Below are 17,901 nucleotides of genomic sequence, written 5' to 3' on the forward strand. Positions count from 1 at the left end.
ACTTGATTTCACTATGGAAATCAATTGCCTCTCACCCAACATGCTCGCACTGACGATGCTTACATGCTGATGTTGAGCAGGTACGACGTTTCTCTTGTTCCCCATCTTAGTTTAGTTTGTCTGGATGCCAACAATTACTAACCAGCAGAGCCGAGCAGGTCTTTTGTCGACTCAGAAGACCTGAAGATGCAGCTTGATAAAAAGCTTGGATTGCCTAAGTGATTATAATTAATCCTGAGGGGAACAGGGATTACAGAACACAGAAATACAGAACTTGTTGAGATATTACACAAAAAGCACACATTTTAACTTTAACACAAGAAGTCAGGGGAATCATCAAGGTATCTGGCTACCCTCGTTTTCTTGCCTTTGTTTTTTGGGCATAACTTCTGCTAGAAAGAATACAAATACGCCAATCTGAGAAATTTGGTGTGTAGAAGTTACACACGAATCATCACAAGTCCTGAAAATTTCAAGTCTTTAGGTCTTTTCGTTCCAGAGTTATATCGATTTTCACTCTTGTGTTCCTGCCTTAATCTAACCCTGTAACTTTTCATGACAGACAGACAGACCAACACTCTGGTTTACGACCAAGTACTTGCACAAGAATTGACACTCCCATCTACATCAGTTATGTTGCTAGGTAGCACATGGTGAGCCTTGACTTGAATCCGAACATGATATGTTGCGTCACGCCTTCCATGAGGTGTGTGTGTCTGTTAAATGGCAGCTGAGAATAAACCTGACTGATAAATGTCAATTCAGTCTCACAGTTGTGTAACCTGCTACTCCCCCAATCTGCATATGAAGACCTCTCAACAAAACTTTTAAAGTTTTTAGTCGCTGCAAGTCAGCGGGAAGAACCTCGATTGCTGCTTCGTCAACTGATGCAAAATAAATTGTATTGTTGCCATAATGTGTGCAAACTCATAACATTTTGGCATAAATCTGTAAATCTGAGGTAGAATATTGACACTGACAGCAGCAGTGCTTTGAATCAACCTGTATTGTTGCTCCTTACTGAAATATGCACACCTGACACTTGGAAATTTCGTCAAAATTGGTGCAACAATTGATGCCTAGTACGAGTACAAATTGTAAAGAAAACTACTGAAAAAAACCCCATAAACACAACTGGAACATACAATGACATACAACTCGCCAGCGTGATCAAAGTCTCCGAAAGCCCAGAGATCCCAAATTGATTTGAGAAGACGCTCAGTTGAGCTTGTGACCCCTCTTTCAATGGGGTTTGTGCTAACACTTTTAACCCAGCAGTTTAAAAACAAGTCCCCATCTACTTCTGATGTTTAGGAGAACGCTGCAACACTGTTTTGCTGTGAAGCTCCAGGAAGTTCAGTACTACTAAGTTAGTAGTTTCCTGGAAGCATCTGCTGCATCAGAGCCACAGTACCACATTTTTATCATCAATCAGATATATGCATCATTTACTTTAACGTGTCACTTTGATACTTCAGTATCATTCACTGCCAGAAAATTACCTTTGATACTTGAGTACATTTAATATCAGATACTTTAAGACTTTTACTCAAGTACTATTCATGGTGACTTTCAAGTAATAATTAGCGTTATATCTTTATCTAAGTCTGACTTTTGGGTACTTTTTTTTTATTCAGTTTTACCACAGACTTTCTGTTGAAATGTGTAGTCAAGCTAATGAGGCAAGTTTTCTTAGAAAACAATAACTGATCCATTTAGTCACGCAAGTTGTTTTGTCTGAGTGGTCTGTGCGGTTTGTGCCGCAGACTTTCTGTTGAAATGTCTCGAATGACGTTGTCTTAGACTTGGTAAAACTCCCTCCAAAACTACAGAAGACACAATTCTTAGTAGTTACTCATCATAACTAGGCTGATATTCAAATGTAAAATCAGAGGAGTTCCCCATTTTATATTATATGTATACATATATATAATATAAAATGGTCCCAAAACATCATATTAAATTACATATACATATATACATACATATACATATATACATACATATACACATACACACACACACACACATATATATATATATATACACACACACATACATACATATACATACATATATATATATATACACACACACACACATATATATATATATATATATATATATATACACACACACACACACACACACACACACATATATATATATATATATATATACACACACACACACACACACACACACACACACACACACACATATATATACATATAGATATATATATATATTTAATATGATGTTTTGGGACACATTCTGAAACAACAACATAAAGGAAATGAACAGTACATTCTGACTCTATTTGTGCTAGCAGCAAAACAATAACCGGGTTACCAAGCAGCACAAAAATCCATTTAGTCACACAAGCGGTTATATGTGGTTGTTGTTTTCTTCACGACGCAGATATTGCAACAGCTACTGTTGCAGCAGATGGTTGACAAACAAAGTTGTTACAGTCACCTCACATTACCCTGAAGAAGAAAGCACCAAAACTTATCACAGATCATTAAACCACAGGGGAACATTTTCACATTAATGTTCCTGTCATAAAATAAATATCAACAGAGTGAACTGTGGTACTCCAGTTCTTGGGATATTTCTGACCACAGATATGTTATCATGTGAGAGCTCATTTGAGCAATAATCTCAAAGCAACATTATGTAGAAATTGCCATTTTGGCAACACCACTGTTGTAAATACAGATCCCAGGTCTGTAACTATTTGTCAGATGTAATGTAGGTGCTAACTGTAAACAAAACTCATGACGTCATAACAATCTTATGTGTTGAAAACATGTATCTTGAAGTAAATATGTATGTAACGCTGTGATCCTACCCACAAGACACTGTACCATCACAATGATTTGAAGCTGTTATTTTAAGGTAAGAAAGTTACATAATGTTGCTTTAATCTAAGCCGTGTAAGAGCAATTGTGGTTGTTGGCTATAGGTACAAGATGAAACAAATAGGTGTTGCATTTTTTCAAAAGTGGGTTCATTTTCTCTGGCAGGGCTGCATCTTATGATGATTTTCATTATCGGTTAATCTGTTGATTATTTTCCTGTTTGATTTCAAAGTGACTTCTAAAAATGTCTCGCTTTGTACGCACGACACTGGAAAACCCCCAAAGATTTTCAGTTTTCTACCACATTAGAGAGAACGGAGAAGACAGAACAAGGACATTTTTAGGATTGTGCTTGAAAAAAAGACATAACAACTGTATGAAAACCTGTGTAATGGTGTATGTATTCTTTCATGATGGACACACTGTATGTTCTGACATAGATGTGAACATGGCAACACATACAGAATGATCTGCATATAGAGGAAAGCAACGAGTGGAAAGTTCATGAAACGTGCTACAATTTTTATTAGAATTATGTTGAAAATGCACAGAAGTCAATCCAGATTTTCCTGAAACGCACAGTATGTTTGATCAAAACTAAAACTGATTGAATAAACACAAAGGATTGAAGCATTAATGTATTAAAAAATGTAACGTTGTAGCTCATAAAGGTGGAGTAAACACAATAAATTACTTCATACCCCAATAAATTCATAAAAGTAAAGCAATTAAAATAGCAATCACACATTTACCTCAAGACTTAAAAACACTTTCAGCAATTATGAAGTACTATTAGTCAAAATGATACCGTAAATAATATATATAATGAATGGAAAGTGGATATAATATAGAGTGAATATCAGTATTTACTTTATTCATTCTAAATTACTTAATACATCACAGCAGGAAGCAGGAAGTATGGTACAATAGTAAATAGCTACGGTTTGCTATAAATTCAACTCCGGTCTTGTATTGGCGGTCTATGTAAGGCGTTTGTTCTTTTTAAAGCAGTCTCATTCTCTTATATACTAACTTATTCATTTAGCAAAAAAATGACTCATACAGTTTATGCAAAAATATGCTGTGTGTTACACTATGAGACTCCACATTTTAACAAGTGGCCTGCTTCATCTACGTTAGAATAAAAGCACTGTTGTTGATGACATGTTTCTACTGTTTGACAACACAATGCAAAGCTGACTCTGGAGTATTAGAGATATATTATAGTATATACTTATATTTAATAATAATTGTTATAGGATTTATTTATATGTAATAATGTTTCATTCGAACGCCAAGAGGGTCACATTAGGATGACAGACGATTGAAGACTTCTTTTATCACGAGACAGGTATTTAACCCAGCAGCTCTTATTTTCCTGAGCTCCTGCTGACAGCTTTATATTTCTGTATGTGATCTTGGCGCCGTCACACATCTTAAATATACAAGACATTAAGAAAATAACAGCAATGTCCAGAACTTTAGAGCCAGACCGATAAATAAGTTGACCGATATCAGATATACCTGTATCGGCATATGTGCTGTCAAATATGTGCTGACATGAAAACTGAATGCATGATGCAGAAAAAGATGTTTGAATGTTACTGTCGTCATCTTTCGACAAAAGAGTTTGTTTAACTGTAAAAAATATTTTGCCTTTATTTTTGTCAAAAGTGTTCGATAACCACATTTGAGGGATCGTCTGTCAAACTAGAATAATCGCCTCCGAGCAACACAAGTAGCTGCAGTGTTTAATAATGGCCAGACCATTTTTCGTGGAACAATATGATGTCACCAAAATTGACCTTTGACCTTTTGGATATAAAATGTAAAAAAAGGATAAATGTTTGTTGTCAACAAAAAATGTGGTTTGTGAGGTCACAGTGACCTTTGACTCCTAACCCATCCTCGCGTCCAAGTAGATGTTTGTGCCATGGCCACAGCTATCTCTGGCGCAGAGGCACAAAAATGTGTGTTTATGTATATATTCTTTGTATAGGAGAATATCGGCTGATATATCAATATCTGAATTTTGTTGCCCCATAATATCAGTATCGACATCGGCCCCAAAAATCCAGTATTGGTCGGGCTCTACTAAACTCTGTCCTTCGGCTCTTTTAAGTCAGATTAATTTATTCAGTAAAGATGGATTATATCCATTATAGATCCACCACCATGGTTGTTATTTTACACACCCTTGTATATCGGTCCTAATGTGACCCTCTCAAGAAAAAAATCTTGATGACATTCTTAATGTATGATATAATCATACATATAATATTAACTTATAATAATAATAATAATAATCATAATATTAGTAGTAATAATAATAATATAATATTCTAAGTTTCCTTGCTTTGGTGCAACTTCCACAGACACACCCTATAAGCCTGTGAGATCTACAATGGCTTTGATGAATATTGTATCATCTCTCAGATATGGGCTCTTGCCAGCCAGTTTAGCCAGCGGACAGAAGAGCGGGCAGCCGCTGGCAATGTTCATCTCACTGATCGGCTGCTGGAAGGAGGTGGAGGTGACATCAGGCCGGAAAGCATCTATAATGTGCTCTCTGTTGTTCTGATCCAAGAGCATCAGAGTCACCTGGAGGAAGAGACACAGAAGGGGACACCAGTTTGTTTTGTGCTCCTTATTACTGCGATTTAACAATGGGTCCAAAGATCACTTAGAAGCCTTCCTACCTTCTGGCTGAATGGCCATTTGAGCAGTGCGTCGCACTTTCCTCTCATGACGACGAAGAACAGCGAGAGATGTGTTCCTCGCCCCGTCCCATCGCCGTTCAAATACAGCCTCAGACACATTTTGTATCCATATTTGCTGGAGTAAAATGCTGTGAAGAAGAAAAACAGAAGCAAGAATGTAAATAGAGCCTAAAAACATCATGTGTCATGGGCGTGACATGTAAACTCCCTGAAGGACAACAAGGGTGTAGTGAAGTGGAATTTCCCTTGACCACTCGCCAAGAGCTAAGATCATCCAGACCACATGATCTCAGCTCACTCAGAAATAACTCCTTATTATGATGCAGAGGACCTTTGAAATGTATGATCGTTGGCGATTTAATGAACAGTTCAACTAAAAATGAAAATTCAATCATTATCTATTCATCTATATGCCGATGGAAAATTAGGGGAAGTTTTGTAGTCCACAAAACATTTCTGGAGCCTGAGAGCAAAGCAGCACTGCAGCATTCTCCTAAACAACTTAAGAAGATGGTAACTCAGCTCATCCAGCATAATCCAAGTCTTTGCTGTGAAGCTCCAGAAATGTTTGGCGGACTACGAAACTTCACCTTATCCTTGAAGTCCTTCATCTCACCTGGAGAGAACATTGCCGGTGTTCGATTGGCCAAGGCGTCCTGTCTGCGGCGAGAGAAGTCAGAGATTTTCCAGACAAATATCCCGTCGTAGGTGCAGAACTGGAGCTCTTGCACCAGCTGTTCGGTTTCAGACAGTTGCAAGTCTCTCATTGTGACCGTCCGCTCCAGCTGACGCACTTTATTGGAGAGATTTTCAATTTTTTCCTGGTCTAAACGATGTTGATGTGAGAAAGCCTCCAGTGTAACCGAACTGCGCTCCACCTCTCGGTTCAGGACACAGACGATGTTTTCTAAAGCGCTGACCTGTCCAAAAACAACAGCAAATACATTTAGATTGTCAATTTAAAACTGATAAAACATTAGTGGTTATTAAAGAGCATTCAATCAATGTGAGACGCACCTTTTTTTCCAGGTCCACAGGTTGTGCAGAGGCTGCAGCTCCAGCAGCGGCCATATTGACTCCCTCCTCAGGAGCCCTGTACAGGCCCAGACCGGAGTCCTCCTGCCACTCCCCGGCACCAGGAGCGTCAGCACGAATCCGAGCCATGGACAGCACCATGGGCAGCAGCAGACGCAAGTGCTCCATGGTGCTGCTGTGCTCATGGTCGCTGAGCTTCCCGTTTTCTATCTGAGAAACACAACAGAGCTCATTTTGCCACTGCTGTAATCAGGGCCGAACAGAAAACTTTCAGACCTCAACTGTCATCAGATTTCAAACATTCAAATGATGCTAAATCCTGATTGGTGCACAGGAGCATGTGACATGAACATTTATTCTGACTGAGCCCCACCTCCTTACACCAATGAGAAGAGCTGAGGCAAAAACAGCAGTCTGAGAAGTCTCTCATATTCAAACATGACAAGCTCTGGTTTTACAGAACCGGATGCTTATGCTAAGCTAAGCTAATTTAGCTGCAGCTGCATATTTTCTGTACAGATGAGTGTGGTATCAATCTACTTGTCTGACTCTCAGCCAGACATCAAATATGTGTATTTTCTGAAATGCCAAACTTCCTTTGAAATACCTTGAGAACAAGACGTGTAGGGTTTGTCGACCCACTTCAACACAAAATAACACAATGAAAGGTTACTGTACGTACCACTGATTTACAGCCCACTTCACTGAATGGACAGGCACTCTTGGACTTGGCGCAGGACCTGCTGTGGTCATTGTACTGAAGGATGAAAAGAGTTAAGAGTTAGTAGCCCATCTTCAAAAGGTTAGATGAACTCAAACAGAAGTGAAAGTTAAGTACTTCAGTCAGACAGAAACTGTGGTTGCAAAGGGAATTCTCAGACACCGTTTCCTAAAACTGTTCAAAGCCTTTCACTTTTCAGATGATCAATTTCTGGAACTGACAACCATCTGGTTTAATGGTACATTTATTTTATTATTTATTATTCATTTAACTTGTATTTTCTTTGTATAATAGTATGCATTTTTTAGCATTTTGCATGTATTTCATACCATTCTGGGACAGGTGTTGCTATATGTAGCATTAGCCTATTCTGTGAATATTCTATGCCTTGGCACAGTATAAAGATATAGACAGGGGTAAAACATGTAAGAGCCTTTGTTCAGACAGGATACTGTGAAGCATTACCATACCAAGTAATTTAAAACCACTTAACTCCACATGACTATGACTATGGATAATTAAAGGGTAATTTGAGGCATAGCTCGAACCTTTTCTCTTGGGATCTTCTTCTTGCCACAGTCCTTGCATTGTAAAGGAAACTTCAGACAGATCTCATCATGGGCCTAAAGCACATCATGAAGGAGTATGAGAGTGTTATTTTGGGTCAATTTATGCAGACACAACTAACAAATGTCTTACACTAGATAATCTCCCTCACCTTGATGTCTTTAAAGTTGAAGGTCATTTTGCAGTATTTACAGTTGAGCGTTCTTGCTTCACATTCTCTCTCATGATGCCTTTCTTTCTCCGTGAGGAGGATCATTGCTTGGCAGGCGTCGCACTGTATCCGTTCAAATTCACAGCGACCTTCATGTTGAGCCTAAAAATGGAGGACAGATTTATTATTATTCTGACGTTCAAACATTCACAGCAGGTGTGTCATGTGCTGTGTTTATTGTTTTATTAAGATAATAAGAACGACAGTTGTGTTTTATGGATTTACAGCACATGTGCGTGCACGGTGTAGTTTATATGGTAGATGATTAAAAAAATGTGTCACATTAAATGTTCAGACCTTTTGTTATGCTCGGAAGTTGTAACTGCCAGACACACCTTCACATGTGGGACAGGATGTACTGACAGTTGAAATGTGGAAAAACAAGCTGTTGTTTCTTACACAACCATTTATCTGATTTAACTCCTGTGCATTAAAAGTACACTTGTTTTATGATGAAAGTAATAATAATAAATCATATGATTCTCTGATTATTTAATCACTGTTGTGAGTATAATTTTTTTAATATATTTTTTTATAAATAGGACTTGCAATTTATTTATTTGTACTATACGATCATTAAAGCACAAATAATATACCAAAGAGTGAAAGAAGAGGAGAGCTTTGAGAGGGAACATCTGGCGTTAAAACAAACAAAAAGGAATCCCGACAAAAACAGGATGTGATCGGGAGATGAGGAAACAAAAGCACAAAAAACAGAAGCACCGAAATAAACGAAAGTGGAAGTAACTTCTTCTCCAATAATACAATACTGGGAAATAATTTTTTTTCAATATATGCTGTTATATTAATCTTTAAAAAAAGCATTACGTATCATTTTGGAAAAAAACCGGGAAGCGGAAAGGGTGGAGCTCGAGCGTGAGGCGGAGCCAACTGACCGGGAAGTGAATCTCTTCCATCATGACTACCGGCAGGCAGCATGGAGCCACAGAGCAGAACCACGAGGTAGGCCTAGCCTGTTTTTTTCGCTTTGACTGCTCACTTTTCTAGACATGCTTCACCGGCAAAACTCGAAGCGAATAAACGATTAGATATGACACATGTCTTGACAGCCAAAACCCTGCCCTCACCACGCCACATAGACGCCACAAAGACGTCGCATTTAGTCGGTTTTTCCAGCTTAGCAAGAACTAGCTCTGGGTGTGTGTGGCTAGCGAATGCTCTATTCACACAACAGCCCACACTGTTCACACAAACATGTCGTGGGTGCATCACATCACATAGTAATCATTACTTGAGTGCTGCAACAAAACTAAAGCAGACTTTGATCCCACGATTGTGAAAAGCCGGCACAGTTTCCGAAGAAGAGGAAGTTTTAGCAGTCAGCTAACCAGTCAGAGCCACGTTTACAAGAAGTGCAAAATAATCCGCCTTTTAAAATATTTCCTGCCATCACATCATCTTAGCATTTCCTGTCTAGCTGTCTGATCTACTTGCGGTTAAAAAAGACAGAGAGCACGACAAACATCCTTTGCAGAGAATTTGCGTCAGGAATTTTTTAACCAACTCGCCCCACACTGCGGTAGTTACAGTAGAAACAAAACTAGGAGACAGATGTCGCTCATACAAACACAAGAACGCAAACAGTTATTATGATTCAGATGGTGCTTGATGCATGATTACACAACTACTCTTTCTAAAGAAAATTGGTCACTGTTTAAACCTGTTTCTCCTTCATGTCAGACAGCCAGCGTTAATTCAGCAGTTCCCTTGTGAACTGATGTAATCTGATCTAAAAAAGCGGTTTCATTATCATGTAAGGGTCAACGACTCAGTCACTAGCAGCCGAGCAAATCTTTCACTGGCCTTTTATATCCTGGTACTTCCCCCGCTGAGTTGTTGTTATCTGGGCGGGTAAGACAGGGACTTTCCAGGCTACATTAAGTTTCACTTCCTGTTCTCTTGTACTCTGCTGTGTGCAATATGAGCACATTATGCAGCAATAGTGTAGGCTGAATGCTTGAGGGGAGGAAAACATGACCTGGGAATGGAGGATATTTGAGGGGATACTCTGTGTGGGTACTGAGGGCTTGGAGAGATTTTAAAAGATACTGACAGAACTGGTTTGGGTGTGGTTATTATAGGACAAAAAGCAGTAAGCACACCAACACAAGTTGAACTTTATACCTCACCTCATATTCTTTTATCGAGCCTGTCCAGCTGCAGCCCTGGTTCAAACACCTGGCAGGCAGACTCGCTATTTCTCGACCTGCAGCATTGTCTGGAAACACCTGGCGGGGGAGTGATGAAAACTGTTCAGTGAGCTCAAAAACCAATGATTATAAAAGCAACCAGACATAACAGGTTGCTTTGTCTGTGGTGGAGGAAACCCCCGTCAGACTGTACTCATTTATTTTTCTTTGAAGCAAAGTGTGGGGGCGATGGAATAGTTTACAGATTACAAGGAAAATGTCTCGCACAATAACAATGTTGTCTGAAATACTTCATAACTTACCTCACTGCTATTTAGAATGGAAATGGGTTCCTCATATATCTCCTCTTGGCGACAGGCTTCACATGGTTTTGGCCCAGAACTGACAAACAAGACAGGTTTTTACTTTGTAGTAAAAAAAAAAAAAGCTGATTGGTGCTTAGAGTCAGCAACAATTTCCTGCTGAGCAGTATGGATCACAGCTCAAGTAGATGAATCATTACATCAATACGACAGCAGTGAAAGAAGCTTGTAAGCGCTACACAAAAACTGCAATATGGAAGGTGTCATGAGAAAAAAAGAAAAAGAAAAAAGCTTTTGCCAGTGAACACACACACAAGCAGAAAGTAGATGTGACATATCGGCATAACATGATGAACTTTCATGTAAAGGCAGTAGTTGTTTTCAAACAGGTCACAGGACTAGACCTTTAAAAACACCTACTTCACATGTGGTTTTGTAAAAAGGTTAAACTTAACTCCGTGTGAAATTACATTTCACGTGACGAATGCACATGTGGTTTCCAACCATGTACATGTGACACGCAAACACGAATTCACAAGTGCTTTTTTTTTCCCTCCGCTGCAGCAAAATGAGACTCCAGCACATTCAGTACATGTCAGATAGGTTTTAATTCCCTGTATTGTCGCCTTAGGTTTAAAGGTCCAGCGTGTAGGATTTTGTGGCACCCAGTGGTGAGATTGCAGATTACAAGAACTGAAATACCCCTTGGGTATTAGGGCTCACTCTAACATGACAAAAACATAACTGTCCTTAGTTTCAGGTGATTTTACATGAAGGAGGACATAATTAGGAATATTATATCCATTTATATATTATATTCCATTTCTGCCAGCAGATACGCCTAAATTCTACACACTGGACCTTTAAAACAACACTATGTATCTTTTAAAGTGATCCTGAAGAAAGATAGTTGACTGCTGAATCTTATTCTTAGGTCATTAAACACCAACGCTTTTGCTTGGCGTCGCACACAAGCCATTAATTCAAAGCGTTGGTGTCTGACAGTCTGGGATGAGACTCAGCCCTATGATGAACTGGCGACAGGGCGTAACCCGGATGGAATGAATGAATGAATGAATGAGACTCAACAATCATCTATCTTTCTCCAGGAAGTTACGTAGTGTTGCTTTAATGATACTGTTAAAGTATCATTAGACATAAAGTGATACATCCATGTATTTGTAATGCATTCACAATGCATTTAAAAAGAAAGAAAGAACAGAAAAAACAGTGAGTCATTGACAGGGCAAAGAAGACAATGGACACCTTCAGAGTGAGTCAGCATGGTCAGATCCTTGTGATTCACTGACTTCAGTCATGTGAGGGATGAGTCTGAATAAAGTAATTGATCTTGGGTGCAAAACATCCCCAGAGGCGAGCAGAGGTAAGAAACATGTCCAGTAAGAGGCAAAGCATTGGGATAAGGGTAGGGTTGCATTTCACACGGTTGTGGGTGGTCTGAGGACCTCCAGTCTACCTGGTGAGCTGCTTGAAACAGTGAACACAGAAGCGGTGGCCGCACTGGGCCTGGACAGGCTTCCTCAGGACCTGGAGACACTGCTGACATTTGTATTTATTCTCCATGGGTACTGACAGCACACTGAGGGGGATCCCTGGTAAAGAGTTGACGCACTCCAACGATATTCGGGCCATTCTTCTCCATCAATCTGGTGCTATATCCTGTAAATGAATACCAAGCGTAACAGCCAGTTAACAACCAAACATGACTTGTTAAGTGGACAATAAAAACAGACATCATATCAATCACTATGTTCTGTGTTTCCCCTCACATACGTGTAATTACTAGATGAACTTTGGCATACCGAGAAGTAATAACCAGTGTGTCAGAGTTATACCTATTTAAAAGGTGTCGGCATATGTGAAATGAAGTGGTTATAATGAAACTGCAATATGAGCAGCCAAGGCCTTAAGCAAATAACTGATCTGTGAGTTTATAGGGTTGATTAATCATTGTGAAACTGCCTAAAGCCAGAGACATGTTTCACATGTCACAGCAAAATGATCCAGTCATATCAAAATAATTTGCATTGGTTGAACCACAACATGCAGATAAAACAAAATTTTGCATGAAATTGAAAAAAGATGTAAAACCGTTGAGGCTACACTGGAACCTGTTTGCAACTGAAATACATGTCTGCAGATTGCACGCTGCCTTATCTATGAACACCATAGACGATGTGGGCGAATTCTTTATCTTTATTTTACTTTCAAAACATGCTGATGAAGATAAATATAGATGACGTGACAGATTTGTCTGATTAGATGATCTAGAATGTAAACATGGAGGTCAGAGATGAAAGATAAAAACCACTGATTCGGGATTTCCAGTTGAGTGTTATTTCCCGAAAAAAGGGGAAGAGCTGTGACCAGACTGGTTTAGTATTTTTTCCTGTCAACTGTACTGAACACTTCCACTCTAAAATTTAAAATGCAACAACTTAAAGCTGCTATGTTTTTAATGTTGATATTCCTTCTTTGGCAACATCTAGCAGAAGAATTAAGGATGACAGGCAAAATAATGGTGAGCAGTCGCTGCTCTTTTTTTTACGTTAGTGCAAGTAACTGAAATCGTTGCACAGATTAAATGAGATCCCAGGCGTCTGCGATCCATTATTAATGCCAAATGCAAGGAGGATCTCTGGCATCACATCTTTCGTGGTAGTAAAAAAAGCTTCAAGTTTTACACACCTAGTGCAAAAGTAGACTCTGTTATCTGCTGCATAAATCATAAAATTCAGCAAGGCCCCCCCAAAAAGTACATATTTTCCTCCTACCTGTAGTGTTATTTATCCATCTAGATTTTTTTTGCGTGAGTTGCTGAGTTTTTGAGATATCAGCTGTTGAGATTAGAGTAGATAATGTCTGAATTTTCATTTTTTGGGAAATTATCCCTTGATGGCGTCCTTCTCAGCTTAGTTAGCTAGCTTTGAATAGAAGCACACTTCCTTATGCGCAGTGATATGGTTGCCGGGTGTAGTTTGGTTGAAATACAATAGTTCCAACATGAAACTGCTCACAACAAGGTCTGTGGATTATTTTGAGTAAATAAATGTATTTTTTGCACAGTGAGCACCACAAGCAGAGTGTTATCTAGTTTATATTTTATATTCTATATTATAGAGAGGGCAGCCATCTCTACAGCTGATAATTCCAAAACTCAGATAAATAGCACTACAGGTAAAAAACTAATAAATAAATAGATAAATAAAATAAAAAACATGTATTTAGGACTTTGAGGGCACTGTGCCTTTAAGGCGTGCTTGGCTGGTGGTGCGTGTTTGTTTACGCCTTATCAACAACGAGAAACACAACTGTGGTAACAGGATATGTCTCATCTGCTTCCTACTCACAAACAATGCCAGTAAGTGTTCATCAGATTATGTTGATTGAAATTTTCCAAATTGGACTAAATGCCTGTTTTCATGAACTACATTTCTCCCTTTCCACACCTTTACAAAAAAATACTTCCTTTCAATAACGCCTGCTCTATAAATATTTGATCTGTTGAATGATTTAGTATTGAAAAATCCCTTATGGGAAAATGAGTGGGGAGTGTTTTCCCATATGAGATGTCATATATACCGACATATTCCAACACACCCACAGCAAATACTCCATCAGTAAATATGCAGGCAGCTGTTGTAGTCTGCCACAGTGCATGACAGGGTTTACTTGCACAAACAGCTGCAAAACTTAGTATACTACAGTATGTGTGTGCATGCAAGTACTGTGTATCAACATATAGTTAATGCAATTGTCTCAAGGAGCTCTGCAAAGAATATTAACAGACTAGCTTTGCATGTCATAACAGGAACATAATAACCTTGAAATCTTTCTGCTTGTGTGCAGTTGGTTAAAGGTTGCATGATAATAGGCATGTAGTTCATCCGGTTAAACCCTGCACAAAGTACAAAAGCCAAATAGCTTTAAGCAGTGTTGTCCCCACCTATCCAACTGCTTGAAAGCAAAGAAGACAAAGCATTTTTCAAAAAAAACCCAACTCCATTTATATAAAAATGAACTCATGTCAATGTCAATTGAAACGCCACACAAAGTAGACAACAAAGGTTCCAGCTCAGTCTCTTCAAAATATGAGATATGGGCGGCAAAACTACCTATTTACACTAGATGGAGATAAATACCATTTACGACCCACATTGTTTGGTTATAAAACAGTCTTTAAAGACTGTCATGCAACAGTTTGGAAAATGGCTGAGAAAGGAATTCCCACTGTGAATATGCTGATCCTGAGGTTTAAGTAGACTTTGTTGACGTGGCTTAAAAGCAGGAAATATCTGCATCCTCTTTTAACTGACCCCCATTCAAGCCACATCTCACACAACGGAAATCTGTTCAAACTTCCACACTGGAAGTGAGAATTAAAGTGGCTAGGTCAAAACTCAACTAGAACTGAAAGGTTACTGTGCCCCCTCAAACCTCACTTCAAAAGTGAAACCTATATAAACATGAGTACCTTGACATCTCATGATCTTCACAGGATGAGTTATGATGATTTTTTTTTAGATGAGACGACCAAATAAACTGTTGCACAGCGATCAGAAGACCAACCGCCCCAGCACATGAGAAAAGTTATCATGCACATCATGAGACCCAAATTATCACAAGTGAGCATATGACCAGTAATGAGTAAGCATCCATGAGGACAGTTACCATTCAAGCTATGAACTCTATATTTATATTTTTACCAGTATCAGTCATACTCACTGTAAGATATAGTCTTCATCTAAATCAAACTTTTAATATGACAATACAAAGCATTTTAACTGTTTGAAACATAATTTGACAAACTTTTAACTATAACTGAATAATGGTTATACATCATTTTTGTATTAGTTTATTTGACAATATTCAAATTAAAAATAATATGTTTCCAAATCTTAAAACTTGTGAAACAGCAATATTGGTTATTTAACAGTGAATTTTCTAGAATTACTACTAGTAATCATTTAGTTGTCTTGTTCCACCCTAGATAACACTTCAACCACATACAAAACCCTAAGTTGAAGGCGGGAAACGTCATATTTAACTCCTGAGAAACCCTGTGCTATTTATCACTCCAAAGCGACAGCGTCTTATTCCGAAAAATTTAAATTCTCAGAATATTATCTGACAGATGATCACATTTAAATGGAACCATGACAAATATTTCTCAAAGTGCGTGTAGTAAACTTGATATTGCACAATCATTTCAAAGGAAACAGCACACATGTATTATTCAATCCGTCATTTAACACATTAAAAAAAAACTGTGCAGTGAACAATAAACCATGCCTTAATGAGTACAATAGTACACCCAAGCTGGTGTTTAGATTGTGTGTTCATGGAAACCTTAAGAGAGAGGCACTGCAGTGCAAACACTCATTAAGTCTGCAGACTGAGCTGTGACACAAGACCAAGGTTACTGAACTGTATCCAAGTAGAGGAAAGTGTACGATAATGCCTGTGAAAAAAATAAATAACACCAAGTACAACCAAACTATCCCTTCAGTCTCCACATTAAATTACTTTTAGTCTCAAACAAATGCCCCTGGCTGCTTGTGAAAGCTAGTAGTAGTCAGAGAAACATGCTCCCCTCTCCCTTCGCCATGTTTTGGTCACCACTTCAGGTATTACCCAATTTGCTATCAACCAGGAGTTCCTAGACGCTGAACCACCCTGTGACAAAGTACTGAAACAAAACCAAACTCGTCACTTACCTAGTTTTCAAACAGCCTTTCCAAGTTATACTCGCAGACTACATCTACCGCGGTATATCAACTCTGGTGCACGCCCTCAAACACGTAGACGCTGAGACAGTCTACAAAAACAGGCTGCAGGCAAATGACTGGTTCGTTGTCTGACTCAGTAGCTTCGTGGTTATATTACAGTCGAATAACTTCTGCAGTGGGAATTTTTTACATCTGTTAGCATTTGCGTTGTCGGCTAAAAACAAGAAGTTGATGACACTTACACGTTACTTTTTGATAGCTACGCAACTTTAGGCAGCTAGTTGGACAGTGTTTGACAGACGTATTACTACGAGTTTAGCGATTTAACATCTCGGTTAGCTAACTGCTAAGGTTGTCATCTGGTAAACAGCGACACCAGCTCAGCCAACTAACCTTGTTGTCTCGATTGTGCCACTGACGACGGACAGAAACCGGTTCTGTTTGTCCGCTATCGCATGAGAAGGGCACTTCAACCTTTAACGCTAGCTGTGTTTACAATTGTGTTGCCATGACCCTTTCTTTTTTTAAGGCATCTGGGGCGAGCGGAGTCACTTTCTCTCTACAGTACATTCTGTGATCCACAAACCCCGCTTCTATGCCCGGGCGACGCCAGAGAGGAAAGCCGTGCAGCATCCAAATGTCCGGACTTTGAACGCGGGTGCGTTCGCTGGAAGTCCGAGAGTCCAGACTCACATTTCATCCAGTGCACAAAGTAACGTCCTTGGTCCTCAAGGCCCCTCAAGCGGACTCTCTGCAGACTTCTGGGATCTCCGCAGACTTCACCGGACTTCACTGATTAAATTACCCACAATTCATTGCCAAACGTACGCAACATTGTAGAACTTATGAATGTGTAGAACAATGACTTTTTTATGACGTTACGTGAACACACCAGTATACAGCAGAATATAGACTTCTGCATTTTAATACTGTAGTCTTTAGGGCTGTCTGTCAGTGGCAAACCTACAATATCCAAATTGAAAACAAAGTTATTCAAATGCCCAGTTCCAACTAAAACAAAATAAATTCACTACAAAGTAATGAACGACTTCTATCCTTTCAGTGAATTTTGTTGTCATCTGTAAAAGTGGTGTTAAAACAACAAGTAAAAGTAACACAATCACAACAATGCCTGTTTTAGATCACAACACTAGACCTAATGTTCAATGTTTAGGTAGTCTTAGATACATTTTTCATTCATAAGGATAAATGTGTAAAAACCCACCCATCTTCACATGTTATTATAAAGAAATCCCACTTTATATCAAGTCCCTGAAATGAATTAAGTCCAAATGTGCCATCGATTTCTATGTCTTATTGGAAAATGATATTACCAATGTAATGCCTTGATCTTTTTTAAAAAATACATTTTTATTTTCCTTTTTCTCTTCAATGACAATTTTGTTTGACTTTTTTCCCCTTATTTCTTTCTTTCTTTCTTTCTTTCTTTCTTTCTTTTTTTTATTTTATTTTTTTTACCACATTTTATTGTTACTGTGTTAATGTTTTATGTCTTATTTCATGTGTTAAGAAGTGCCTGTTCACTCTGGAAATTTTGTA

The 17,901-nt window shown here is 38.7% G+C and overlaps 1 protein-coding gene across 4 annotated transcripts; it reads right to left on the reverse strand.

Moving 5' to 3' along the window:
• Positions 1-3,371: 3,371 nt before the first annotated feature.
• traf2b (Tnf receptor-associated factor 2b) lies at positions 3,372-17,702 on the reverse strand. Of its 4 annotated transcripts, none has more exons than XM_084384118.1 (12): positions 16,735-16,874; positions 16,330-16,443; positions 12,069-12,271; positions 10,592-10,670; positions 10,269-10,367; positions 8,059-8,220; positions 7,889-7,963; positions 7,302-7,376; positions 6,602-6,829; positions 6,201-6,504; positions 5,564-5,712; positions 3,372-5,465 (listed from the first exon to the last, which is right to left on the reverse strand). In XM_084384118.1, exons 3-12 carry the CDS (start codon positions 12,242-12,244, stop codon positions 5,247-5,249), a joined length of 1,566 nt encoding a protein of 521 aa, XP_084240244.1. In that variant the 5' UTR covers positions 12,245-12,271; positions 16,330-16,443; positions 16,735-16,874; the 3' UTR covers positions 3,372-5,246. The 4 variants fall into 4 exon arrangements, with proteins under 4 accessions (XP_084240244.1, XP_084240242.1, XP_084240245.1 ...); XM_084384116.1 differs by having other exon boundaries at positions 16,330-16,511; XM_084384119.1 differs by lacking the exons at positions 16,330-16,443; positions 16,735-16,874 and adding an exon at positions 17,035-17,702.
• Positions 17,703-17,901: the final 199 nt, after the last annotated feature.

Source organism: Pagrus pagrus (genome assembly GCF_965226575.1).
Source record: "Pagrus pagrus genome assembly, chromosome: 19".
Taxonomy (NCBI): Eukaryota; Metazoa; Chordata; class Actinopteri; order Spariformes; family Sparidae; genus Pagrus; species Pagrus pagrus.